Raw genomic sequence first — 27,629 nt, 5'->3', positions numbered from 1 at the left:
AACGATGAAAGTGATCATCTTGAATTATTAAGTTTCACTGAGGAATGTGACTCCTAAAATTTACATGATGTGATCTGCTGGAGAGAAGACATATCACTCTGTTGGAGTTGTTGGAGCTACAGAAACACTTGGTCTCCTTAAGATTGTACAGAGTGAAAGTTCTTCCCTTACAAAAGATCTTTGGCTAAGCGCAGACATGGACTTGCAGAGAGCACTTAGACATGACGTTGGTAACATTCACTAGTGACCCCTGATTTGACCCATCACCGGTGACGTTTGTCTTTTTTACAGGTGAAAGCGGCGGCTAAAAACAAGAAGCTGCTACTGCTATTACAACCTGGATTCATCCTCAGTGCACAGTCACAGTAACAACTGCGTGTGTTTATGTTTGTAGGAACTGGACATGAACATCAAACTGTATAGTTTCTACCGACTGACCCAGGTGAGTAAGAACCAGGCTCAAACTGACCTACATTTAAGGGGCCAAACTAGTTTCCTCTGTAGGGATTAATAAATGTATCTAGTCTAATCTAAGTTTACACATAGTTGAGACAAGGCTCTGTTCTCTAAAATGTGATAATAATTAGTCTAAACCATAAAAAAGACACTAAGTTGTATTTATATGTGTGTACTTAGAAGTATAGACACTCCTCTGAGGACCTGAGTGGGAACCTCACAGTGTTGGTTCCGTCACTAAACGCTCTGAGGAACATGAGCTCAGATCAGGACTCGTTCTGGACCAGCCGACACCACCTACCTCACTTCCTGCGGTCAGTCACCTCCTGACACACACACACACACACACACACACACAAACTTAAAACATTTTTTTTCCTGTTTTCCCCAAAGTCAGATGAGTCAGAGAGAGGTCCAGGATGTGTTTTGCCTTTAGCTTAGCACAAAGACTGGAAGCCAATGAATTATTATTATCTTTATTCCTCTGTGTCATAGAGCTCCACTATTGTCACCATAAATATACACACTATTGTGGATTAATCTGCTGCTGAAAATAGTCCCCAGAGTTGAGAGTATTGTTGCCATAAACCACAGTGGCCAGCTGTTTTAGAAAATTACTGAAATTACTCAGCCTTTTTTAAAAGTAAAGCTTCATGTTTGTTAGCTATTTTCAAAGACATCATACGATTTTGGTCTTTTTGAGACATTTGTTGACAATATGCAAAATACAGAACATTCCCAAGGACACCTGCTGTTACAGTGTTGATCCACCAGAATTCACTTCTACACTACTCTGTTCACATCTGGAACACTCTCTGATCCTTCAGATTTGAAACGACATCCCCGATGTCAGTCTGTGTTCGCTGAAATGAGTCATAACCATTAGCTTTTGCTCCTCCTGGCTGCAGGGCCCACATCCTGTCGGGGATCTACTCTTTAGAAGATCTGGGTGGACTGGTTGGCAGCAGGCTGCCCACCCTCAACCCGCCCACCTACTGGGAGATCAGAAACAGCAGCGGGGTAAGAATGGGGTAACACACCTGCACTTTATTTCAGATTTATTAAGTCATGTAAACGTAAAATATGGTTTTCATTATCTGTATAGGGGATTAGAGAAACATGATCCCAGCTAGAATTTTCCTGTAGAAATATGTGTCTTTTTGCCTCGTGCACATGTAATCACCTTCTTACGTGAGGGTTTCCGCTGTTGAACATTTTAGCATTTGTTACAGTCTGATAAATTTATGGTGTCTTGTCCTCTCACTGCACCAATCTGCACCTTCACATGCTAAAAAAGCCATGTTTTATGTCATTTTAATAGAGTGGTGCAGGAATGAGTCGTAAAACCCAGAAGTTAGCATTTTAGCACTCCCAGTTCCCTCGTCCCAAAGTGAATTGGTTTTTGGTTTTAACACAAGCGTCAGTTGTTATTCTATGACATGAAATACATCAGAAAATACCCCACATGTGATTTTTAAACCTTTTCCATGTCTTAAAACAGGCGGTTGCTGACAAGTGACTAAATGAGACGACAGAGGTTGTCAACGTCATAAAACTGCACATGAAAACCGATTGACTCACCAGTCCACCTGACATCTCATTTCAGAATGAATGTAATGAAAATGTAGCACTATTCCTTTAAAGGCTCCAGTAATATAAACAGGTCTATTAGGCTGTGTTATGTTTAATGAATAATACACTGAATAATACGTCGTTTTTGCAGCCTCAGAAAAGTTTTAAAATCTTGTTACTTCATTATTGGACGTGTCTATGCAGCATCACATCATTACCATCATTGTTTTCTGACCTCTATGATCTCAGATGAATCTGTCCCAGGTGTAAACTGTGTGATGAACTGCTGCTTCAGCACATCAGCCGCTAATTACACATTTTTAAAGAGTGTCTGGTCCTTGCTCTCTCAAAAATATCTCACTGGATCACACCTGACGTATCTGAAGTCCTATGTGAGACACACATATACTGTATGTTTGAGTGGTGTTATTTTGTTCCAGGTGATCCAAATTGGAAACGCCTCCATCCTCTCACACAACCTACCTGCAATCAACGGCTACATTCATGTCATAGACAAGGTATGAGTTGGCTTCAGCCACAGCTCTACCAGTGGTGCTGCCACTTGCTCCTGATGGTGTTGCCTGAGGACAGAGCATGGGTTTGTTACAAGGGTTTATCCTCTGGCAGCCGTGAACATACACAGCACATTTCATGGCAAAGTGCTGTGTTTAACAGATGGACATTATTCTTCTTAAAGGCCCAGTGAAACATCCATCCACCCCGTTTCTTTGCTTATGCTTGAGCAGGGTGTCATTTTGAGATCGATTTGTTCAGGAGTTTGGTTTGAGAAGTGAGAAGTAGCTCAGTGAACATGACTCTCTGGAGAATACAAAGTGAGAGGGAGCAGTTGAAAAGGATTGTTAACGTCCTGCTGCACCTTGTTTGATCAGGAGGCAAAGGATGAGGGAGAAACTGATGTATTAGACCTCATTGTTAGAAATAGAGCCTTTTGTTGGTAAACTAAAGGGTAGCAGTGCCGAGTCATTTTGGTTCCTACTAAAATGTCTAATGAGCTGAAACTTGTCTTTTTATTTGTTTATTTATTTGTTCATGGTCAGATTCTGGCTCCATCCCGCTCAGACCTCCCCCCCGAGCCTCCCACACTGATGGCCTTCCTGAACTCCTCCTCCAACTTCATTCTCTTCAGACAGTACGCTCTGGTAAGACTCTGTCCATCTGTTTATCCATCTGTCCAAATAAAAACCTTGTTCATCCTTTTAAGTAAGTTTAGTATGTGTGTTTTCTCACAGATGTACAACCTGTCAGAGGAGTTGGGTGTGTTTGATTTCACCCTCTTGTTGCCGAACAGACGACGCCATCAGGCAGCACCTCAGCAGGACTAACTCCTCCCTCCTGGTACGTCCAGATGATATGAACCAGACGTTTTCCAACTTCAAACCTCTTATTCTGGTTACAGTTAGCCTTATAATCAGACTGAATGTCCATGTTACTTTGTGTGTAGGAAGAAGGTAAAGTTGTGTTAATCAGTAGTAACATTCCTGTGGGCTGTAGCCAACAGCCAACAAAAATAATAAAACCACCGAACTACCTACATCGACTCACTTTCAGACAGATTTCCCAAAGACCGTCTCCATACCCGGCTCCCAGCTGCTGTAAGCGGTGCCAATCGGCACAACCAACACCACTGGACTCAATAAACCAGAACTGTATTTGACCTCCTTCCCTTGTCTGTGTCTGTTCAGGACTCTGATGTGTTCAAGTACCACGTGATTCTCAATGAGCTGCTCTTTCCCGACCACTTGGCTGATGGCATGTTGAAGAGCACTCTGCTGGGCAGCGACTACCAGGTCCAGTTCCACTTAGACAACAACAACCAGGTAATAATAACTGGACCAACACAAGCTTTTAGAGGCTTTCCCAGACCATAACTTCTAAAGAACATCTGTTCATTTAAGGACCTGCTTTTTAGATTGATTGGCTTCCTTCCAGGCAGCCATGTTTCCAGGTTTCATGTCTATGAATATCAACCTGTAAAGAGATGAATGAACCAAGGAGTGGTTTTATTTTTTTCTCTGGCCATTTACATGACCCATCCATAATGGAAGTTCTCAGACTCACTGTTGCCTTTGAACTGTTGTGCTGACGTACACTCTGACATCTGACGTCTGCCAAACAGAAAAATGAACACAAGAAACAAGTAAACTTACAATGCTCTTTTCACAACACCTCATCTATATCTGCTGATTATTCATCTTTTAGGTTAGATTTTTATGATAGCAGAGATTGTCAGTAAAATAAAATGTATTTCAGCAGCAGACTGTCAGTTCTAGGATGAGTTCTTCACTGAGGAAAGTTTCTGCTCACAACAGCATTATCAGGTGAGGATACCGAAACTCTGGCTGAAAATTAAAGCTTCCTGAATGTCGACTTTGATGGATTATCTCTATGTGGCAAGCTTCAATTCTGAGCAGGTTAATTTTCATAGAAATGAACTGAGATTGGTTGCTGCCTGGAGAGAAGGAAATCAATCTAAAAACTGATGGAGTGATTTGGAAGATGATCAGTATTTTTTTCTTGGAAATATAAAAGATTCATAGTTTGTTTCTTGTCCTTCAGACAGTTGTGAACGACGTTCTTCTTGATGGCAGTTTCATCGAGACGCAGTACGGCATCATCATCGTCCTCCCCCAGGTCCTCAAAGTCCGCCGCAACAGATGCAGCAAACAGGTCACCCTGCAGGTCAATGTAAGGATGGAGGGAAGGAGGGAGGGATGGCTAGATGAATGCAAAGAATGATAGACAGATGCATGTATGGACTGATGAGTGGATGGATGAACCTGGTGTTTTGTTTAATGTATATGCAGTCAGCAGAGTGCATCATGTTCACGTCTCTGAGATTCACCCAGTAGAGTAATCTGATGATGTTGTTGTTGAATACTAAGTTATAATCAGCCAGCCTCATGTTTGCAGAAGTATGTGTCTGTGTTTATTTTTATTTGAGCCTGGTGTCATTTGCATCCATTTTACAAGGTAAACATAGTGAACAACCACACAGTCTGACACAGCACCTCTGTAATCACAGGCTGCAGGTTTATCAACATATCCGTCCTTCTGTCATCAGAAGGCTGCAGGGATTTAATTAAGTGAAGAGGGTTTTCATACAGTATAAAGCAGCTGCGGATAAAAAAATACTGCTTTAACCACATTAAACTGAATTTTATAATGTTGATTTAATCACATCTGCTGCCTGGGGAAGTGTTTAATTAAAATAGTTTATTTACATTTTAAGTATCATTCTGTTACTGAAGCACATTTGCATCAAGTATTTAGTTTGCTCTTGTAAACAAAATCACCAGATTGGCAGTGGAGAGACTCTGCAGCAGAAACAGACGTGATTCTGACCCATAAGACCCAGTTCCCACCAAAATACCAACTGTCTGGAGCTGTGTGAGAAATAAGCCCCAGGACATTTTCAGCTTTTCTTTATTCCACAGTAAGGATTATATATATGGACATAGTTAGATAGGTCAGGAGGTGTAATGAGCAAATACATCAAAATGGATGGACACATGGACTAATGCATGGATGGATGGATAAATGGATGGATGTGAGTTTGTTCCTGTTATTCCAACCCCTCTGTCCTTCTCTTTGCTCCTGTCTCCAGGGAAGGTGTTCAGACTGTGAGGGACCACCTCGATGCCTCTTCAGCTACAAACCAGTAAGAAATCTGTTAGTACACAGGCAGAGGACACAGTAAAAATGAATGCCTTTATAGCATAATTAAAATAAAATGACCATATGTGTTTACTTTTTGAGCAGACAAAACAAAGTCACAGTTGTGTCTATGTGCAGCAGTCTCTCTAAGTCATCTCTGTAGGTGCCTGTGTTCTTTTACAACTCCCAGTTAAGGTTTCCATTGTGTTTCTAATTTGTTCTACTGCAGATCAAAACACAGTTTCCCGCCAACATGCGGCCCAACTGTAAATACAGGAAGCGCATTGGTTCCAGGAGGAAGTCGATGCCAGGCTGTGTCATCAAATGCCTTCGGACTACCACGGTCTGCTGACAGTACTGTACTGCTACTAATAGTAAAAAAAAAAAGACTTAATTATACAAAATAATAATTATACCGATGCTCTGTCCCACAGGACCACTCTTGTTGTCCCGGTTACTTTGGCCACGAGTGCTTCAAATGCCCCGGGGAGGTCGGCAGCTGGTGCTCCAATCATGGGGAGTGTCAGGACGGTAACGATGGCAACGGGGAGTGCCGTTGCTACGAGGGTTTCCATGGCACCGCGTGTGAGGACTGCGAGCCAGGACGATACGGAGTCAACTGCTCCTCCAGTGAGAAACACTACTGAGCGCACAGATAAAGAAACACAGTCTGAAGTTTTATTTATACTTCTGACATAAGATGGCAGAATGGTTAGACAGATTGACAAAAACAACAAGAGCAGACTTCTTGAAGCTTAATCAACAAGGTTAACAAACCGGTAGGGCTAACGATCCCGCCATGCTAGCAAACCGTGAACTGCTAACAAACCTTCAACGCTAACAAACACACAAATCCATGAGTTTAACAAAGGTACAGTGCTAACAAACTGTTAATGCTAACAAGGTATAACGCTAACAAACTGTTAATGCTAACAAGGTATAACGCGAACAACCTGTTAATGCTAACAAGCTATGACGCTAACAAACTGTCAGCGCGAATAACTTATGATGCTAACAAACGTCAATGTTGACAATCTGATGCTAAAAAACCATCAATGCTAACAACCTATGATGCTAACAAACAGTCAGTGCTAACAACCTATGATGCAAAACACTGTCAGTGCTAACAACCTATGATTCTAATAAACGGTCAATGCTGACAATCTATGATGCTAATAAGCCGTCAATGCTAACAAAATGACGACAAACGGACTCACCGGGCTGACAAACCTCAGCGGTACCAAAACTGATTCTAACCGACAATACTAAAAAATCTACGAGGAGATGAGTCTTTTTTTTTTAACACAACAAATTAAACGTGTGTGTGTTGCAGAGTGTGTGTGTGACCACGGGAAGTGTGAAGACGGTCTGACAGGAAGCGGCAGGTGTGTGTGTTATAAAGGTTGGAAAGGAGCTTCCTGTTCTGTAGGTAAGACACACACACACAAACACACACACTGAAATTGTAACTTCACTCAGTACTTTCTCTCACCTGTTATCACCTGAAATCTTTATGTGTCTGTGTGTATGTCTCAGAGATCAAGGACGACGCCTGTGGAGGTGTGTGTGACGAGAACGCCAAGTAAGTCCTCTTGTTGTTGTACCTGTAGTTGTAGCTGAGTGTGTTAAGTGTGTGATACACATCTTGACACATGGCACAAACTTGAATTTCTCATGCAGATTTATTTTGCAGGTTTACAAATGTTAATTTACAACTACAAACTTTTGAATATCACTTTACAAGCTCAAAATCATATCAACCCTAACTTTAGCCCACAGATGTAGATTTAAAAACCGCTCACAAACATATAGTTTGCTTGTTACAAAGGGTCAGTAAATTCCTAGAATGGCTTGGTGCTGTAGTTTTTAGGCTATAATGGCAGTCTATGGACTGACAGTTTGTGCTCTGCTGTAGCTGTATAACAGGGCCAAATGGAGTAGCTGCTGCTTGTGTGTGTGTGGCTGGATATGAAGGCAATGGGACCTACTGCAAAGGTACACACACATACACACAAACACACACATCATGCACATCTATAAAGTCTGATTACATTTCCTCTCTCTCGCCTGTTGTCTCTTAGAGCTGGATTTGTGCAGCAGGGTTAACGGTGGATGCTCAGAGTTCGCCATCTGTACAAAGGTATCAGCAGGAGAGAGGACCTGCTCCTGTAGAGAGGGATACACTGGAGATGGAGTCGTCTGCCTGGGTTTGTCCTGACTTCTCACCTCGAACCTGAAACTCAGAGACCTGGAAGAGTCTTTAAATATTTGATTACTGTTTTTGTCAATGGAGTCTGGTAGCAATTACTGGGTACAATGTTCTTGATCAGTAACGCACAGAAGAGTTTTGTCCCCTGTTTCATCCCAAAATATAAGAGTTTTAACGTAAACTCTGGTTCCCGAACATCAGTTTCATCTTTGTGGGTCCAGTGCAGAGAGAGGTCGAGGATGTGTTTAGCCTACCTGAGCATAAAGACTTGAAGCAGGGGGAATCTGTTAGCCTAGCTCCATCAACAGAAAAACAAATACACCTTTCAACAACTCCAAAGCTGTGTGATTTATAAGTTGTGCATGTTCTAAAAAATGAATTTCCAACCTGTTGTGTGTTCACAGAGATGGACGGCTGTCTGGTCAACAACGGAGGCTGCCACAAGTGGGCAGAGTGCATCAGAGCAGGCCCCAACATTGTAAGATAACACTGTGCTGCAGTAAGATCCATAATGGCAGACATGACCTAATACTGAGTGGTCACGCTGTCATGTTTTCAGTTCATCAAACAACACCTGGGGGTTTCTTTAAAGTAAACTTTAGTCCGTAAACACATCCTTTTCTTGTGTTTTGGCCCTCTGACCCGACTGAAATGGCGTTTTTCTCCACTAAAAACTTTTCCTCAACAGCCACAGAGTGCGTCAATCTAAAAATGCTGCCTCTGTGTTTCAGTGTGTTCGGTGAAAATGATGATGTAAACTACCCTCTGAGGGTCAGGGCTGTTGGGTTACTTTTCTCTGTGATCGTTCATTTTAATGTCTGTATAGTTCAACACACTGCACAGCTGTTGTCATTAACCAGTACATATGTTTTATTTATGATTTTGTCAGATGACGTCTCGATTATAAGAAAAGGATTTTTATCACCACAGTGCAGCAGCTGGGGAATGCTGGTTAACATGTAACGTTTATGGCTGTGAATCACAGCACTACTTAATACTCATTCTGCTGACAACAGAAACATAAAAATATGTAAATCAGATCAGTTGTATTGTTAATGTGGCTGTATTAAAACACCAGCGGCGATGACAATAGAGAAAATTAGGATACTTAATGGTATTCACTGGCTTTGTCTCTGCCCTGTCACAGATGAATGTGTGGCAGGGAAATTAAGAAGATAACTTTCTGTATTGTATATTTTAAAAATTGATTCGGCCAGTGATATGTCACAGCTGTTGTCATTAATTTGTGTTCATGTTTATTTTGACTGATGACATCCCCACTGTGAAATAAAAGCCCCTTTTTCACAACAAGGCAGGAATATTGCCTTGTTGTGGCAATATTCCATAATAGTGCCAGTAATAGTAGGCACAGGCAGCTAGTCATAGAGTCAAATTACTTTTGTATAGAAGGAAGACACAGTGAAACAGAAGCTGACTGATGCTCAGGCTTCTTTATTCATGTCTTCATGCCTCCGGTTCTGTGATCCCGGCATCCTGTATATTACATCAGCTGTGTGGTTCACTGTAGACAAGCAAATCAAAGGTACTCTGTGTCTTTGAGGGTCTTCTTAACACTGATATTGTGCGATTTCTGTGTAAAAGGGGCCAAAGATTCAGCTGGGTTAATATTTCTTTATCTTTATTTCACGTGTTTTGATTTTTTTGACCAATATAAAACAAAGAAAAGCAGCAAATCCTCTTATCTGAGAAGCTGGAATCTGCAAATGTTTGACCTCTTTCCTCACTAATTAATTGGACCCAGTCTGTTTTCATTTGACCGTTCACCAGATTACCTCATTTACAGGTTGAAGTTGTATTAATTTTCCTGGGTGGGCTGCCTGGTGGTTTGAGGTGCTGAATGTGAATCACAGTGACCCTGTTTCAAGCCCAGCCAGTGACCTTTAATTGCATTTCATTCTCCATCTCTCTCTCCACTCAGTTCTTGTCATCTTTTGACTCTCTATGTATAATAGCACCTACAAGTAACCAGTAGAAAAGATGGTCAGAGCTGTGAAAATAGGTCCCAGGTTGTAAAAAGAAAAAAAAACTTTAAATGCTTTCCTCCCAGATACAACAGTTTTTACAGCTTAGAAACTGTGGTGCTGATTCACTGCTGTAACCAGGAGTGAAGGAGAAATCATCACTTTATTTGTTGACTGGCTGAGCACAGGAAATGGAGGGGAGTGATTGACTTTTTTATTGACTGACTGTCTTCTCTGTCTGCTCTGCTGTCGTTTCCAGACGTCCTGCAGGTGTCAGATGGGCTACCAAGGATCAGGAAGATACTGCTATCCTGTCAATCCCTGTAGAAAAGTACGTCCACGTGTTACCTGTTTATTCTGTCCTGTTACAAGGGGAATGATGTGTTCGTGCAGATTGTGAAGGCAGACTGTGTCCCTCATTTTGTTAGTGGATTATGTTTACTTGTGTGTGTCCACCTGCTCAGACCAACTCTCATACACAAAGAGCAATTTTCATGGGTTTCTGGTAAAAGCGCTCACTCTGACTTCTCCAAAAAACACAGCACATTGCATCAAAACACACAGTTCTACACACAGATCACACAGTAGGGTGTCTTCATTCACAACTGAAATGTATTCATTTCAATTTAATGCAGGCTCTGGGATTATTTGGACTGTCGTAGTGGTCATCATCAAAATGCTTTTGAACTGAAATTAAACTTTAAGCAAATGTTCAAACCCCATTTCCACAGAATTTATTTTGTGGTAGGTGATTTGTACTGAGCTCTCCATGTTTATAACCTGTTATCTCCAGCCTTACTCAGGGTATATTTGGTAAATTACAGCCCGTTTGAATCGGTACAAGTTTTAGACAGTAGTGAGGAAGAGAGGATGCTTTAAAAAATAATATCATGAATAGGTTTTTTTAAATCAAGAGCAGTGAACAAAAACCCCCCTTAACAACATCACTATTTGGTGTGACCACCCTTTGCTTTTAAATCAGTACCAGTTCTCCTCGGTATGCTAACGCTAGGTCATTAGTTTTTCATAGTACTGTACATTTATTTACAGTCAGCAGAGTTTATCATTACATCTGCACAAACATTCATTTGGACTCCAGGATGAACTGGTGAGATTCTGGTGGTCAGATGTCAAAAGTCAAGGTAAGAGCGGTGCAGGGATGATGTATTTATGCACGCCATCCCAGAAGTTAGCAGCATCCTTGTTCCCTCAACAAAAAGCCGATGGGATTTTTTCATTGGGTTTTGCATTATTGCACAAAATAAGCCGTGGCCAACAAAAGTTTGATACTTAAACGGCTTGTTCACAATTGAATACCACTGTCAATGCAATTACCAGGAGTAAAAAGCTAATATTTGGCTATAAACCAACTACACCACGGTCACATGATGTCAACGTCTCCACCACTAAGCTTCCAACTTGTAATTTAATTTAGCTCTGACCTCTTCTACAAAAGCCTTCCCGTCCCGTATCAGCAATTGAAGATATGATTTGTGTTTGTGTGCAGGACAATGGCGGCTGCAGTAGGTTTGCTCGCTGCGAGTACATGGGTCAGGGTCAGAGGAACTGCACCTGCAACCGAGGCCACATAGGCGATGGCTTTGATTGCCGGGGAAGCACCAACAACGTGAGTCACATGACTTCTGACCTCTCACTTGCGTCTGACCTCCCGCTGCCATGCCTCCCCACCTTCACAGGAAGTTGTGTTGTTGTCTGTCTTACAGGAGGTGTTCCGACAGCCAGAGAATAACTTCTACCGTCAAATCCTGTCAGTGAGTCACTTTACTTCCAGTTTTTAACTTGATGCTGCTTCATAAAAGTACGGATGGCTTGTGGTCAGGCACTAAAACCTGTTTGTTTTATCACTTCAGCTCCAACAGACTATGACTAAATGAAATTAGTGAATTAAACTTACATAAAGCTGTCATTGTTTTTCATTTAACATCAGATTTTATTTCCTCTGTTAGAGTATGAACTGTTCCTCAGAAGAAGAATGCCATGAGACAGGAATCAATTATATCTTTTGGATAAACTGTATAAACTTACTGTCTCATTTGTAACTGAGAGTCAAAATCTTTTCAAGTCAAAATCTTCTTCAGTAACTCTTTAACTGATGAAATGATGTCCAAAGAAGATAAATGCTACAGGGGAGTAATCAGCTCAGTTTAAAAGAAAAAGAAAGAGGCTATTGAGGCTAATCAACCCTGGCTAGATAAGCAGCTAGCAATTACTGATGACTTGCGATTACTTTCTGGTGTGACCGAGCCATTAGAGACCAATCTGTAACCTCAGTATTTTGTGGTGGATTCATACATTACTCTGTGAATTAAATCATGGCATACTGTAGGGAGCGCTGAGGTTGCAGAACTGTGTGTTGCTGGGAATTCTGACCGCCTGGCTATTATTTGTTACCACAGCTCAACTCATGACGGACTCAGCTAACACCAGCCTTTTACTTGAATCCAGTCTGTGGGGGAGCTGTCGATAATAACATGAAAAGAATCTCATGGGAATCTGTGCTAGCATTAGAGAGCTAGACTAACCAAGAGGGATATGTCTTGTGTTCCTTGTGCACCATCTGGGTTCCTCAGATGCAGTGGAAACAGGATTGCTCAGTTTCTGGTTTATTTCCTGAGATTAGTTTCTCTGGTTCCATTGTTCCTGTTCTTTGTGATCAGTTAACTGTGTTTTCCTTGTGTTTCTCAGCAGTCAGAAGGCCGTAATCTTTACGGTGACGGACCGTTTACTGTCTTTGTCCCTCTAGAGGAAACCAACAATGCCTCCTCTGTGAGTACAGTTTCTGCTTTTTGTATTTTATATAATGCAACAACAATATTACCAATGTCATCATCATCAAGGTTAAGTGTTTTACCTCGAAAAACTACACAGCCATTAACAAACAGAATCACGATACTCACCATATCTGTGTGTGTGTAGATCCTGGAATGGAAGTTGGCCGGTCGTCTTGCTGACCTGTCCTGTTACCACGCTGTTTCCTGTGAGACTTTGACCTTGAGTGACCTCAAAACCACTGAGCGAGCCGTCTCATTATCTGGACACATGCTGCACTTCAGCCTGCAGCAGGTAACGTAGAGACACACACGTGCATCACACATGCACCTGCCATAATTTTGTAGTTGTGTTTATAGGCCTCCTAACTAAAACTGCTGATACATTGAAACTCATTCCAAAATGCAGCTGCAGGAGTTTTAGCCAGGACAAATAAAAATCAGACCACATCACTCTGGTTCAATGCACCCACCACCAGCTAATAATTACTTTCAGAATACAATGAAAGATTCTGCTCCTGGTGTACAGAGCCCTTCATGGTCCAACTCCACAGCACCTATCAGACATGGTCTCTCCACACCTGTCTCCCTCCCTCTGCAGGGCTCAGTCTGGATCAACAACAGGTCGAGGATCGTGAAGAGCGATTACACCACAGCGAACGGAGTCATTCACCACATCGACACGATGCTGACGCCTTACAGGCTGCAGGACAAACCACCCCTCAAGTCTAACGTGTGTTGAGTTTTGATGAAATGAATAAATGATTATCGATCAGATTTAACAGTCAGGCAGTGTTACCCCTCTCTCTCTCTTTCTTGCTGTAGATGAACATGACCACAGCAGCTACGTTTTATGGCTACACCCGCTTCTACAAACTTGTGGAGGTAAAACAACCCTTCTACTGCTACAACTGCCACATCCTATTCTTTTCTTCTTCTCTTCCTATCACCACTCATCAGTGTTGGCTATTTAAGTGTGTTATTTGTAGTAGTGGAAAATGTATTCAAATTCTTTAAATGAAAGAGACAATACCACAACTGTGAAAATACTTCATTACAATTTAAAGTCGTGCAGTCAAAGTTTTACCTCAGTAAAATTATCGGCATGCAACATATACTGTTAATCAAAAGTAAGAGTAGTCATTATGTAGAACATAATCTTACACTGATATTTTTATTATTTATTTATTTATTTTGTAGTCTGTATTGCAAGACAAAATGCCAGTAAAGTACAGTATCATTTCTTCTGCCGTCCGCAGAATTTTACAAAATAAAGGAACTTTATACTTTATACTAGGGAGATTGGAAAGAAAATAGAATAGAAATCAGTAAGGAAGGAAAAATCCAAAATCACAAGGTCATTCACTCTATGAGATTCATTCATTCATTCATTTGACCCACTTAACCCAGAAAAATCCTTTCCATAGCATAAATATCATTTATTATGTCTGTCCACTCTTTGGTGGAGGTTCAGGAAACAACCAGTGTGTTTTAAGTCTTTTTTTTACAATCAGATATCAGGATGCCAAACATGTATTCATCAGCGTGCCTTGCCTGAAAATGGACTTTTCTAAAAACAAAGTGGAAAACAGCAAGGGCAGATCTTGTGCTATTATAATTTAAGATTTAATCAGCTTTATTTTGTAGCTGGCGTACGATGAGGAAATGAACCGGGATGCACAGATGTTATCAGCACAACAGCTGGAGGAGACGTGGTTGGGAGCATCATTGCCAACTGGCAACCTGTTGCAGACAAAATCCCATCAAAAGTTTCATTTTAATGATAATTTCAATCTGTAATAAATGAAATTGTAGAGCAAAATTAAAGAGCAAAATTCACCATACAAGAAAGATGTTTTTTAGTTTTGAATAGCTCTCTTTGTGCATGTGCCTCTGCCAACTAAAGCCTGTAAAGTCTGTGCTCACATGTGGAGAGAAGCCTGACGTTCAGATGTTGTACAGACATAGCTCATATCACCTGAATTACTGTATAAACTTTAGCTATATTTTTGTATAAACCACATTTTTAATCAAGGACTGCCTTTGTGGCTTCCTCTTGTTTGTCGTGAGATTTGTTTGGGAGGTGTTAGAGCATGAGACAGAGCCTGAGAACTACTGGTAGTGTAGAGTACTACAAGTAATCTGTACTGTTGACACTTCGTGCAGGATGCAGGGTTACTCCCTCTGCTCCAGATGTCCATCCACAAGCCGTTCACCATGTTCTGGCCCACAGACGAGGCCCTGAAATCTCTGCCACCCGAACGTCAGCGCTGGCTCTCCAGCCCCGACCACCAAGAACAACTGGCTGCTACTGTGAAGGCTCACATCATACGCAACTCGAGGGTAAGACGAGGGGGAGGGGGATAGCACAGTAGTCAGCACTTTAGTACTTAAATGTAACTCTATTAATAGAAAGGATGAAGAGTTCACAGCCCAGAAGGAGAACAGTTATTAACAAAAGCACTTAATGCAGCAACTAACAATTATTTTCCTTAGTGATTACATATTTGTCATTTTTATTCTCAATCATTGCATTTATAGAATGCCAGCTAGTAGTAAAATACTGCTATACTAGTAGTAGAGTACTCAATGCTGAGTTAGTTGGGTGTTCAAACTTTTGCACATGCTCCAATTACAGTTTAAGTCCATGAAATAAAAAGTACCAGTGCGTTAACTTTTGAGGAAAGGGTCATTTTTAATGTCTGCATGAGGTGTAACGTCTTTGCTAGAAACAGATCAGCATTATTCCCTTTTTTTTTTTTGTGTGTGTGTGTGTGTAGGTGATGGGCGTGAGTCAGCCAGATAAATTCTCGTCGTTCCGCACCATGCACGGATCCACCATCAAGTACAGCTGTGACAAGACCTTGGTGGTGAGACAATACACACACACACACACACACTGATACAAAACCCTGAGCAGGTTGCCATGGTCTCATCTGCACCTGGCAGCTGGCTGTTGCCATAGTAACTGGTGTTGTTTCGTGTTACCGTGGTGATGTTGGAGAGTTACACAGTTTGATATTTACAGTGACAACATCCTGATTTTGACTCTGATGATGAGCAGCTGCTGTCAAAACCTGCAGATTGATTCATGTGTTTCAGACCAAAGAGGAATTTTATTGTCTCTAATATGACAAACAGCTCACAAATATATGTGATCATGATTATTGTTAGTCAAGACTTGTGACAACCAGACAAAGAAAGATAAAACAAAGAGACATTTTGTACTGTAATACTATAGGAGAATAGTTACTCCCTACGTTACACAACGTACCTGTTTGACTTGTTTCTCTCATGCTCACATGGTACCACATTTACTAAATGATCAAAGCCAGATATACAGCAGATTAATTTATTATAGATGTTTTGTATTTATGTTCACAGCGGCACATTGTGTCAGAAAAATAGTTTTCAGTTTCTCGTTTTAACAAGAAGTCTCTTGTATGAACAAGAAACTTTTCTCATTCCACACATTGTTTTCATGTTATAACAAGATACTGTTCACGTTATTATGACTTGTTTTCTTGTTACCATTAAATCTTTTTTTTTTTTTACTAAGAACTTTGTAATAACAACAAATAACTTGTTACCAATCTATGATGCTATATCAAGAAAAGTTTGATTGGTTTTGTTACATAAGGAGGTTTTGTGATTACAAGAAAAGGTGATTGTTGAATGTACAAGAGATATTTTTGTAAAAACAGTATACAGTAATAACAAGAAAATTAATTTTAATATGTTCAAATCATATATCTGCATATTATTAAATCCTGTGGTTGGTCTATTTTGCTTTCACATCACAAACCAACTGCATCACAGTACGTCTGCACCTTCCTTTCAGGTGGTCTCAGTCTGGTTCTTCTTATAGTGAAGTTATTGATTTTGTGTGTGTGTCTGTGTGTATGCGTGTGTGTTTTCAGGGGGCAGTATTGATTAATGATAACGCAGCCAGGGTAGTGGAACGCTACCTGACCTTCAAAGATGGCCTGGCCTACGGCATTGACCAGTTACTGGAGCCACCGGGTCTGGGAGCGCACTGTGACAGCATCGAGAACAGAACTACTTTTGTTAGTTGTGCTAATACTATTACTTTTTAATACTACAACTGCTTTACAACTCTCAGTACAAATAGTAGTAATTGTTTTTCCTTATCAGAACTTCATTTGTAGCGTCTACCAATAGCGAGCTGTCTTGAAAGTGTGGACCCCTGAGGAAACAAAGACCCAGAGAATCCAAAATAGAGGAAGCTGTTGTAGCTTATTAGTTTTTGTTTAACCTCTTCTGTCGGAGTATAAAGTGATCCCCAAAAGAGGAATGGTTTGCATTCAATTAAGAGACAGGAAATCAGTGGTACGTAAACTGTAAACTTATTGTTCTGTTAGCGCCTGAGCTAACAAGCTTGCTGAATAACAGAGCTTTGAGACATAACTGAATGAAAGGATGTATAATCCTGAGGGAAAAAAGCAGAGCGGGAGCAAATGGCCCAGTTTAGAAAAAAATGGAAGCTTGGAAAGCTGTTGTAACTAACCAGTGCTAGCATGTTAGCCCTTAGCTAGTTTACTAACCAACCCTGCAAGTAATCCATATGTTGTTCTTGAACAAAATATTTCATGGATGAATTTCTCTGTGAATTTCTCAGTGCTGTGGTTATCGAAATGATCTCAACCTTTCTCCTTGTATTGGAAACTCTGTCTCTGTCTTAAAATGTCTCAGGGACGCTGTGGACGCTGCCTCTCTCCTCCATCCTGTCCATTCAGACACCACGATACGGTAAGATCTGCCCGTCTGCTAACAATTTTGAACACTTGCAGCTTGTGCGACACAGACACTATGTGGAGATGAACGTCATTCCTGCCTTCTTCCAGGAAAAGACAGAGCGTTGTTTCAACTATCGCAGCAGGTATGGGCCCAGCTACTCACGTTGGTATGGTGACCTGGACGATCATTTCAGCCGGATTGGCTGTAAGAGAGTTTGCCAGTTTCCTTCCTGGGTCCAGAAGTGCTGCAAGAACCACTACGGCCGAGACTGTCAAGGTAAGGAAGGAAGAAATGAAAAGAGGAAAATATTGTGTTTTCCAGAGGCTTTAGTGTTCAGAAACTTAAGGAGGGTCCAGAAGGTGGCGCTAGAGAAAAGGTAGTTTGGTCATTAAAAGCCAAAACACACTGAAATAATTTTTTCTACAAAAAGCAATGGCTAAATGTGATTTCAGTTGATGTTTAATTTAGTATCAGTTAGTAGTTTCTGACTTCACTCTGTCCCTGGTGTGTTTCAGTTTGTCCAGGTGGTGTGGAGGCCCCTTGTGGCAACCATGGGGACTGCGACGACGGCACACGTGGTTCAGGAGCCTGTAGGTGTCACGAGGGCTTCAGAGGAAAAGCCTGCGAGCTGTGTGTCGCTGGCCACTATGGCCCCAACTGCACAGGTACAGCAGAGATAAACTAAACACGCCACCAAGTCTATGATCTGTGCGTCAGTGTGTCTAATGCCTGTGTGGATTCAAATACAGTATCAGCTCTGAACATCAGTACCACAAAGGTTTTACTTGAACCGGCTACCTAATCTCCAAATCCCTGATTAATCTCTTTTCCCAGGGCTGCAGCTAACGATTATATTCATTATCATTTAATTTGCCAATTCCTGGTTTAATTGATTAAAAGATGTGAACGTGACATTTACAGTTCCCCAGAACCTGCAGTGATGTCTTCAGTTTGCTGGTTTTGTCTGACCAACAGTCCCAAATTCAGTTTCAAACCTCATTTGAGAAGCTCGAAACAGAGAATATTCAGAATTTTTTCTTGAAAAATACCTGAAACCATTCAGCCAACAATTATCAAAAATAGTTGCTGATGTAATTGTTAACCGCCCACCCCAACCAAAAAATAAATAAATAAAAATCTTAAGTCTGCAGACAGTCTCACCCCCATCAGCTCTCTAGCAGTCTGTCGCCATAGCAACGCTCCACACTCACCACCACACAGCTGGGTGTGCTTCCAGCTCAGGACAAACTTGCCAGCAGCTGTCCTCACTCAGAGTCACCCAAACATTAAACAGCTGCTGATCGTCGTCTTCTCTTTATTGAAGCTGGTCAGAGGTGTGAATCTGAGCTGCAGTGAATTCAGAACTCGTTGTTGTTGCTGTTGCAGAAATGTTGCCATGGTTTCTGAATTCATCCTGAGCTGATCCAGGATAGGAACATTAACTGATCTCACTACTAAATGTGTTAACTTGTTTCTACAAATTGCAGTCTTTAGCTTCAGCATGTTGATCACTCAACAGAATTTGAAGTGATTGGATGTTTCTCACTTAAATGCACCTTGGGAGCTGTAGTTGACTTCCCATGAAAGTTGACGGTTGTGAGAGAAACGTGGTGAAATCTGTTGCTGACAATTCAAAACACTGAAAAAAAAAAATTTCAATAGTAAAATACAAATAGTTCAATTAAAGGAACAATGAAAATAAGACAATAATGAAAGACAATGATAAAATACAAGGTAATACAAGTATAAACTCAACATTGTAGAATAAATGTATAAAGAAATAAATTGATTATTATGAGAAATGCTTATTAAGAGCAAGTTCAAGAGTAATGCTGAACTGTAGATCAGTTAAAAAGACTTGTAAATCATTAAAAACCAGCGTTCATCTCTGACATCCCGTGAGGAAACTTTGACAATATCAAGAATTATAAACAGTTTGTTGTGTTTGTGTGTTGTTAAAAGCAACAGATCCAAGGATCTCAGAGGTTGTGAGTTAGAGCAGAGACAGAGAAGTTCAGAAATGTTCTGAGGTGCCAAACTTTAACAACATGAATTAACTCAGAGTACAGCCACCAGTTCTGGAAGGACTCTGTGACATGCCTCATCTCTGTGAACCAGGATTAGACCCGTCACAGGGTGACGTACAGAAAACGTACAGTGGTTGTTATTTCACAGTCTAAAGCATATTGTCCATCCGGCCTTGAAGTGTCAATGAGGAAATGAACTGGACTGTTTCTGCAGGAACCTGTGATGCCTGAAATACCTTCTCCATCTTAGATTATCAGAGTCAGGGAGGTTAAGTCATGTTTTTTCTCTCTCTCAGCCTGCAGCTGTGGGAAGCAGGGGAGATGTGATGAGGCATTGAAGGCTCTGGACAATGTGTCTGTAACTCGGGCTGGGTAGGTGATCGCTGCCAGAATGAAATAGGTGAGTTTTCCCTCCTGAATGTGAAGATGTGAACACATTAAATATTGAATCCAGGATGTTTTAAAATGAGCATGGGGCTATTCTGTGTTTTTTTTTCATTGTCATCAAACCTCCTATTACTGAAGATATAAATCCCACAAATACTGTACATTGTACAGCTACAGCTGGTCCCTGTAGTTTCAAGCAAACATTGCTCAAAACAGGAGGAGAGAGTGCATTTTTAGGGACTATTTTCAGCAGTGGATTAATACACATTTGTTGCTCTAGTGATGAACCAGTGTGTGTGTTTGTTTGTGTGTCTCACTGATGTATTTCTGTACAACAATGGAGCTCACTGACACAAAGGAATAAAAATACCAGGCTTTAGATACACTCATAATAGTAGTTGATTCATTCAGTGATGGTTTTGGTCTGCACATGGAAGTGTTGACAATGATAAAAAATATAGAATATCACTCAATTTATTTCAAAGATTTTAATGAAATATGGTGTAAAATTTGGCCATGAGTTAATTAACAAATCATTTTTGTTGTGTTTCTGGCTCAGCTGCACCACAGTGGGTTAAGGTCTAACATACAGTTATAAGCTACGCCTTTTTTCACCTAAATCATGTCTATTTTTAACAATTTTGACGCTTCTCCTACAAATGATAAACTCTTTTGCGTTTTTAGTATTTAACTGCTTTTTTATCTTACTCTTCAATGGACACTTTAAGCTGCTTTTATTTCTTAAGCTTTCACTGACAGTTCAACTGTTTTACCCAGACTGAAATTTCAACTAATCAGTGATAAACCCTCATCAACCGCCTAAATTGCCAACACTTTAACTGACACTTCAACTTCTTTTAGTATTTCAGTCAACTTTAACTGTAACTCTCTAACAACATCTCACACTTTAACCTTTATTTCACAAGCCACAAAAAGAATCTAAATATTAAGAATATCGTGACATCTCAGGTGTTTCTAGTGAAATGTTTCAGCAGAGGCAAGAATATATGTTTTCTTAAGAGGACTTAACCTTTTCTAGTTTTGGTTTTTGATGGTTTTACACAGTCTTTCATACTTGTTTGTGAAATTTAGCAAATCTGAAAAATTGCATTTCACCTACAGGTGGTGTCACAGCAACATGATTCCTCTTAAAAGCTGCAGCTCAGTGGTTTTTGGTTCCCCTAAATTCAACTAAATTTGCACATTGCACTGTATGTGTGTATTTTGATCTGTACATATACAGACATGTCTGTTCGCTAAGTGCCTTGTAGTTGTTACTCGTCATAGAGACACGCTGCTTACGTCAGCTCCTGAACTTTGTCTTACAGTTCTAAAGCTGTTACCTGCTTATCTTCCTTCCGTGATGAATCATCCATCTGTCTGTCTCTCTCCAGGCTCGATCCCAGAGGAGTGCCGGCAGTGCCATGCTCAGGCCGACTGTGTGCCAGGTGTTGGTTGTCAGTGTAAATCTGGGTTTCAGGGGAATGGCACCTTCTGCAGCCCAGAGCCACGTGAGTGTTCTGCAGCAGAGATACTGAATCTCTGCAGTCTTTTATCCCCATGATGACAGCAACTCTTGTAGGAGTTAAAGTATTAAGACATTTCAGACTGGTGACTTGGTGAATGTATCACACAGTAAAAATGATAATAACTTAATTAAAAACAGATTACAAAGTGATTTACCTTCTCAAAAGGGAAAGGAACTGGAAACAGGAACTGACCTTCAAAACTTCAAAACAACTCTACTAATTTTTTGGCTGCAAGTCTGCTGCAGGATGTTACATCACCTTGACCTTTCTGTGGTTCAAAGGAATAACTTTAGACTAGACTTTTTCTCACAGAGATGAAGAAAATTCTGTCTGTGGACTTACTTTGAGGGTCTTCACATTTACATTGAGTCAAAAAGTGCAGGAACTGTAGCTGTTTTTACACACCGTAAATTTTAGGGGACAAAAGGTAACTGGATGAGCTTACAAAAACTCAAAAAAATCATCAGACTCCTTGTGTCTGAGTTCTGGAGCTCAGCCGACAGCTTGGGGATTTTTGCCTCCCATCCAGGTGGTTTGAGGTCATACTATTCACTTGGCCAGTCAAGCTTATTCAACTGTAAAAAGTTATTGTCTTTCTGGTTTCCAGTTTTTTGTTTATTTGTCCGACCATAAAAAATATACCTGGATTGTTTATTCAAAGACTGTCATATAAAAATGAAATATGCTCAGGTGCATCAGAAAGCAGTATGATAAAGATCTAAACTGGGTGGCCCTAAGGTGTTGATAGCCTGGGGGAAGAAGCTCATTGTGGTAGTGTTGGACGTCATAATGCGTCCTGCCAGACAGTGTTGAACAGTGCGCAACAGGTGAGAAGAATCCTCATAATACTGGAGCATCATTCATGAACATCATTCCACTGCACTGTGCACAACAGAGTCTTAGGCTCAACGTGGCTGCGATAAAAGGTGGTGAGGATTGGGGACGAGAGACACACTTACTTCAGCTGTCTGTCAGCATCAAACACTGTTCACCCTATCTGGATATAAATCCCTAAAGCTGATAGACTCATAGACTCTGTTTCATTTCGAATCCAGCAATTGAACACAGAGACAGAACTATAGAAATATGTCAAAAAGACAACACAAGTTTTCTTTATCTATTGAATATTATGTCTTGACAATTTCCAAAATTTTAACTTGCAATAACATATCTAACTTTTGGCCATTTGGGGGCAGTAGAAACAAACTGTAAACATTAAAATTACTCATCATTACTTTGTTGGTATGGTAAACAATTGCTTATGTACGCATCCAGAAGTTTGTTTGTGTCCACTTGATGAATGCAAGTCCAGTATTCACTCCCTGTTAGCTCTGTTTTTGGTCTCCACCAACTCCTGAGGGAAACATCTGGCTCTTTAGCAATTAAATGCTCCTCTATGTTCAGCAGCTGAAGAATGAGCTGAAACTCATAAATATCTGTAAAGCAGAATGAAGCTGCTGATTCAGGTGATAATTTTCTTATTTGTTCATCAATATGAGCAACACTTTTCACACTCTAAGTGTTTATACACTGTCATTTCATAAAATGTTATCATAAAAATAAGGAAAAAATTGGTAGAAATTAAATTTTTCTAAGGTGCAGAATATGAGTTTTGTGTATTAACATCAGCTGTTAATTAGAAGTTTGTGTAAATTTTATGAGTCCACCATGTGAGCAGATCAGATTACAGTTTTATTAAACACTCTGCAGCTCCAGACCTCTGCTCTGAGTATAACGGCGGCTGTCACCAGAACGCAGACTGTAACCAAACGGGGCTGATCGTCAACTGCACCTGTCACAGTGGTTACCAAGGAGATGGTTACTCCTGCGAGCCCATCAACAGGTGGGTGTAGCATTGTTTTATCCAAATTAAATTCCTGTTCTGCTTCTGTGTTTTTTTTTTTTTAATATATCAATCAGGACTTTATATGGAAGTAAGACAGCTGCTGTTTTTCTGTTTGTCTGTTATTCCAGATGTGTTGAGGAGCAGAACGGAGGCTGCAGTGACTTTGCTACCTGCAAGTTCACTGGTCCAGTGAGTAAAACTCTTCACTGTATATTTATCTTTTTCACTATAAAAATCTGACTTTTTGTCACAGTCGGTGCCACTTAAATCATCTGAATATTCATGTCTTTCTGTCTTAAATAAACACGAAATAAACCATTAACTGCTCATCTGGTTCACCCAGAACGAGCGTCAGTGTGAGTGCCTGCCGGGGTATGTGGGTAATGGAGTCCAGTGTCTGGAGAAGGTGGTGCCCCCTGTTGACCGTTGCCTGGAAGAGAACGGAGGCTGCGACCCAGTGGCCACCTGCAAGGACCTCCATTATCACAGTAACGTAATCTGTACTGTCTTTTATTACAGTGGTAACACATTTTAAATTACTTCCATTACAAGATCTGTTACTTTAACATACACAGTATATGTACAACAAAACCTTTATGGATGTGTTACCATGGTAACACATCAGAAATGCTTTGAATGACCACCGTGTGAACACATTTCCACTTCTATCTTCTATCTATGACTTTTGTTACCATAGTAACACATCATAATGGTCTCTGTTTCCATAGTAACACATCTGCAGTGACTTCCATCACCATGGGCAACAGATCCGTGATGATGTTTATTACCATGGCAACACACCTGCATTTTATCACCACAGCACACTGGTAACACACTGATAGTAATGTATGTTACCATGGTAACATACATGTGCTGCCTATTATTACTGTAGTAACACATTCACAGTGACTAATGTTACCGTGGTAACGCTTTAGCAATGACTCAATCAGCAGCAGCTTGATTGATTAACACGTCCACCGTATCCCTCCTGTAACATCAGTTATTTTGTGTTACCGTGGTAACACATCTGAAATGATTCAGCAGCTGCAGTGTAATCATGTGTTGTGTTTCCTCTGTTGAACCATTTTGGCGCCACAGTCCAACTCCTCTGCAGTTTCTATGGTAACCATAGATTCTACAGTTGCTGACCCCAATATTGTTCATGTTACCATGGTGATATTATGGAGGACATTGTTTATTAGTTTTAGGTTTGAACAGTGATATTTTTATTTTTTTTGTGCGACTGGTAAACAAACATCAACAAGCACTCAGCAGGAATACAGCGGGCAACGCCTAGAGCTCGTTAAGGCCCAGAGCTCGTTAACACCCTGAGCTCGTTAAGGCTCGTTAAACACTGGGCTTGTTAAGGCTCAGAGCCTGTTAATACCCAGAGATGATGGGTACCTGGAGCTCATTAATCAGGGTGTATAGGTTATGCAGAATTCATAATACACACTGCAGTTTTGTGTGTGTGGATGTTTTTTAACACAGCGAGGGAAACAAACACCAACACCAAAGAGACCAGGTCTTTCTTTAATCAGTGATAAATTTTCATATCAGCACATTTTTCAGTCTCAAATCACTGAATTGAATTTAGTTTCACTTGTCAACATTAAATAGTTTTTACTGAGTGGTACATGTTGGCAGTAATCTGAGGTAACATGGTTATTGTGTTTCAGCCAACACAGCTGGAGTGTTCCACCTGCGCTCTCCAGAGGGGAAGTACAAGATGAACTTCAGTCAGGCTGACGCTGGCTGCCAGGCTGAGGGCGCTACGCTGGCCAGCTTTAAACAGCTGGGAGACGCACAGCAGGTAAACCATCTACAGACGGGGAGGTCAGCACCCCTCACATACACACAAACAGTATATTTTAAAAATATATTTGAGCATGCATCTGGATTCTGCTCAACAGCTACCTTCAAAAAATGAGCAGAATTCAGTTTGATCCTAAACACAACTCCCTCTTAAAGACATATCCAGAACCATTCTGGCAGAGGTGGTATTTAAGTGCTGCCAAGTATGTAAAGAAGAATGGAGGAACTGGGGTTGGATTGGTGCAAAGTCTGTATATTGCATTTACATTAACAATTTACTTTGACATTTCTAGACCTAAAGCACAAGTCTGGTGATATTCTATATTTTTCTTATTAGCAACAAATCAAATAAATTGATCTATTAACTGAGTGCTGATAAAGCCTGATATATTTTTATTCCTTTGTGTATTTGAGTTTCACTGTCTGTCCTGCTGCTGGAAATCAAGTAACAAATGCACAGTATACTACTATTTGAGTGACATTTGCTAAAGATGTTACAATCAACAAGAGAACCCAGACGCAGGACACAGACTCTGAGTTTGAATGAATAAGAAACTTTTGTTGTTGTTTGTTGGGTGGGTTTGAGGTGAGGTTTATGGCAGGTGAAGGCGGAGGGCTGAGCAGAGCTGGTGAAGCAGGACTGAGTTGTGATGAAGGCTGGGTTGTGATTGATCTGCAGGCAGGGAGATGAGGATTACTCCCGACACAACACAAGAGTCGAAGCTCTAGAGTAAACATTTCTAAGTGGCCTGTGAAGGTGAGCTACTGAACAGATGTGAAACAACAACCTGGTGATGAGTGGATGACGAGCCAGGTGGTTGACTGACTGGTTGATGAGGGCATGCAGGTGTGCAGGCTAATCAGCTGAGAGAAGCCCACAACACAGACACAGAGAGAGGGAGACAGGGGAGCATAGGAAACACAAACTGGAAGCACGCCCACAATGGTGACAAAAAACTAGTGTTCACATGTTTTGTTTGGAAAGAAAGCGTTTCAAAAGGTTTCCCTATATGTTTATACAAATTATTTACAGCCACACTGTCACAACCTCCTCCAGGTTAACTGTGAATTATTCGTCCTCATCTATCAGCTGTCCTGACCACAGCAGTGGATGCCATGAACGTGTGACCAGTCATTTATCCCGCTGTTGTCACTCTTCTCTGGGTCCTGACAGCTTGGGATGCATCTGTGCGTAGCCGGCTGGATGGAGGGAGGGAAGGTGGGATACCCTACCCGCTTCCCCTCGCTGAAGTGTGGAGACAACCACGTGGGCCTGGTTATCTACAAAGACCCTGTGGACCAGAGCAGCATGTACGACGCCTACTGCTACAGGCTCAAAGGTACAAGTTCTCAAAGGAGAGGTTGGAATCAAAGAATATTTGGCATCCTAGCTTTGTAAATATGGATTGGACACAGTCATTTAAATCCGTAAATGAAGAACAAACACTTCACAAACACATTCACAAACAAACGCCTCTGACAACCCCAATCTGTTAAAAGTCCCAGTTATATTTTTGTGTGTGTGTGTGTGTGTGCGCGTGTGTGTACAGACGTTTCGTGTACGTGTCCCGCTGGTTACGTTGGGACCGGAGACTTCTGTCACGGTGTTCTGACGAACGTCCTCGCAACATACAGTAACTTCTCCATCTTTTACAAGGTGAGTTGGACCATTTAGATATTGAAGGATAATTTATCATAACTTCAGTTCTTGAAGTTATTTCTGTCCTATCAGTAATATTAACACGCAGTGTATTCATGAATACTTACTTTACCTAATAAACATTTTCACTTCCAGCTGACTAATAACATCCAGTTATAATCATGTAGATGTCCCTGATAACGCTTTAATATGACTCTGCTGATGCTTTCATCCAAAAACAGATTTTACTGTCAGTGACAGTCAAGAGAAACTATTTCAAACTGGTGTGAATTAAATCAAGACTTTTAATAACTGAGGAAGCTGAGTTCAAAAGAGCAGAGCGCTTTCAGCCAAATATAACTGTACCATGTATTACTGTTTTAGTCTTTCAGATGTTTTAATTCAGTTTCTCTGTAACATTAAATATTCAAGATTAAATAGGCAACAATCAAGGTTGAATTCAGGAAAACAAGACCAAGAGTCTGCAGCCACACTGTGAGGCTGTTCTGTCTCATATCCAGAAATCATATCTCAAACTGAGCTGAGATCAGTGTGTAGAGACTTTCTCAGTCAGTCCCCCTTGTAGATATGACCTCTAGATTTACCATGAGATAGTCAGCTGACCATCGTAAGTCACAGCAGCACAGTAAACTCTGTCAGGTCTGAACAGACTGAAATTATTCCTGAGCTTCACGACAGCCAACTATAATCTATGTTACTGTTTAACTTAGGAAAACCTTTTTGTTGTTTTAACTCAATTTCAACAAAGTAGATGTTTTACACACTAACTGAGCCTCTAACAACACGTAGCTACTGTCCACAGAACTTTTACCACAGAGATATGTTTACTGAGAACAGGGAAAAACGCAGAGATTGATCTTGAGATCAGAGAAAATCAGTTTCTTTTTTGTAATGCAGCGCTAGTCTATTGCTGTAGACATCAAA

General features: G+C 40.8%; 1 protein-coding gene across 1 annotated transcript in view; it reads left to right on the top strand.

Annotated features, from left to right (window-relative positions):
• The window catches only part of stab1 (stabilin 1), a 64,263-nt gene that overhangs the window by 28,789 nt on the left and 7,845 nt on the right, over positions 1 to 27,629 (top strand). Inside the window, 39 exon segments of the mRNA XM_018686399.2 lie at positions 395 to 442; positions 637 to 770; positions 1,365 to 1,476; positions 2,469 to 2,546; positions 3,087 to 3,188; positions 3,279 to 3,332; positions 3,334 to 3,384; positions 3,732 to 3,866; positions 4,606 to 4,734; positions 5,654 to 5,707; positions 5,933 to 6,046; positions 6,138 to 6,333; positions 7,037 to 7,132; positions 7,240 to 7,285; positions 7,619 to 7,698; positions 7,785 to 7,910; positions 8,317 to 8,390; positions 10,154 to 10,225; positions 11,402 to 11,521; positions 11,619 to 11,666; positions 12,601 to 12,681; positions 12,832 to 12,978; positions 13,285 to 13,416; positions 13,509 to 13,568; positions 14,850 to 15,026; positions 15,464 to 15,553; positions 16,604 to 16,750; positions 17,397 to 17,453; positions 17,549 to 17,717; positions 17,957 to 18,106; positions 19,765 to 19,794; positions 19,797 to 19,868; positions 21,250 to 21,366; positions 23,095 to 23,227; positions 23,359 to 23,419; positions 23,574 to 23,718; positions 24,910 to 25,043; positions 26,220 to 26,385; positions 26,596 to 26,702. Coding sequence (XP_018541915.1) covers positions 395 to 442; positions 637 to 770; positions 1,365 to 1,476; positions 2,469 to 2,546; positions 3,087 to 3,188; positions 3,279 to 3,332; positions 3,334 to 3,384; positions 3,732 to 3,866; positions 4,606 to 4,734; positions 5,654 to 5,707; positions 5,933 to 6,046; positions 6,138 to 6,333; positions 7,037 to 7,132; positions 7,240 to 7,285; positions 7,619 to 7,698; positions 7,785 to 7,910; positions 8,317 to 8,390; positions 10,154 to 10,225; positions 11,402 to 11,521; positions 11,619 to 11,666; positions 12,601 to 12,681; positions 12,832 to 12,978; positions 13,285 to 13,416; positions 13,509 to 13,568; positions 14,850 to 15,026; positions 15,464 to 15,553; positions 16,604 to 16,750; positions 17,397 to 17,453; positions 17,549 to 17,717; positions 17,957 to 18,106; positions 19,765 to 19,794; positions 19,797 to 19,868; positions 21,250 to 21,366; positions 23,095 to 23,227; positions 23,359 to 23,419; positions 23,574 to 23,718; positions 24,910 to 25,043; positions 26,220 to 26,385; positions 26,596 to 26,702 — 4,044 coding nt within the window.

Source organism: Lates calcarifer, linkage group LG12 (genome assembly GCF_001640805.2).
Source record: "Lates calcarifer isolate ASB-BC8 linkage group LG12, TLL_Latcal_v3, whole genome shotgun sequence".
NCBI lineage: Eukaryota > Metazoa > Chordata > Actinopteri > Centropomidae > Lates > Lates calcarifer.
This window is presented reverse-complemented; position numbering and strand designations above follow the sequence as displayed.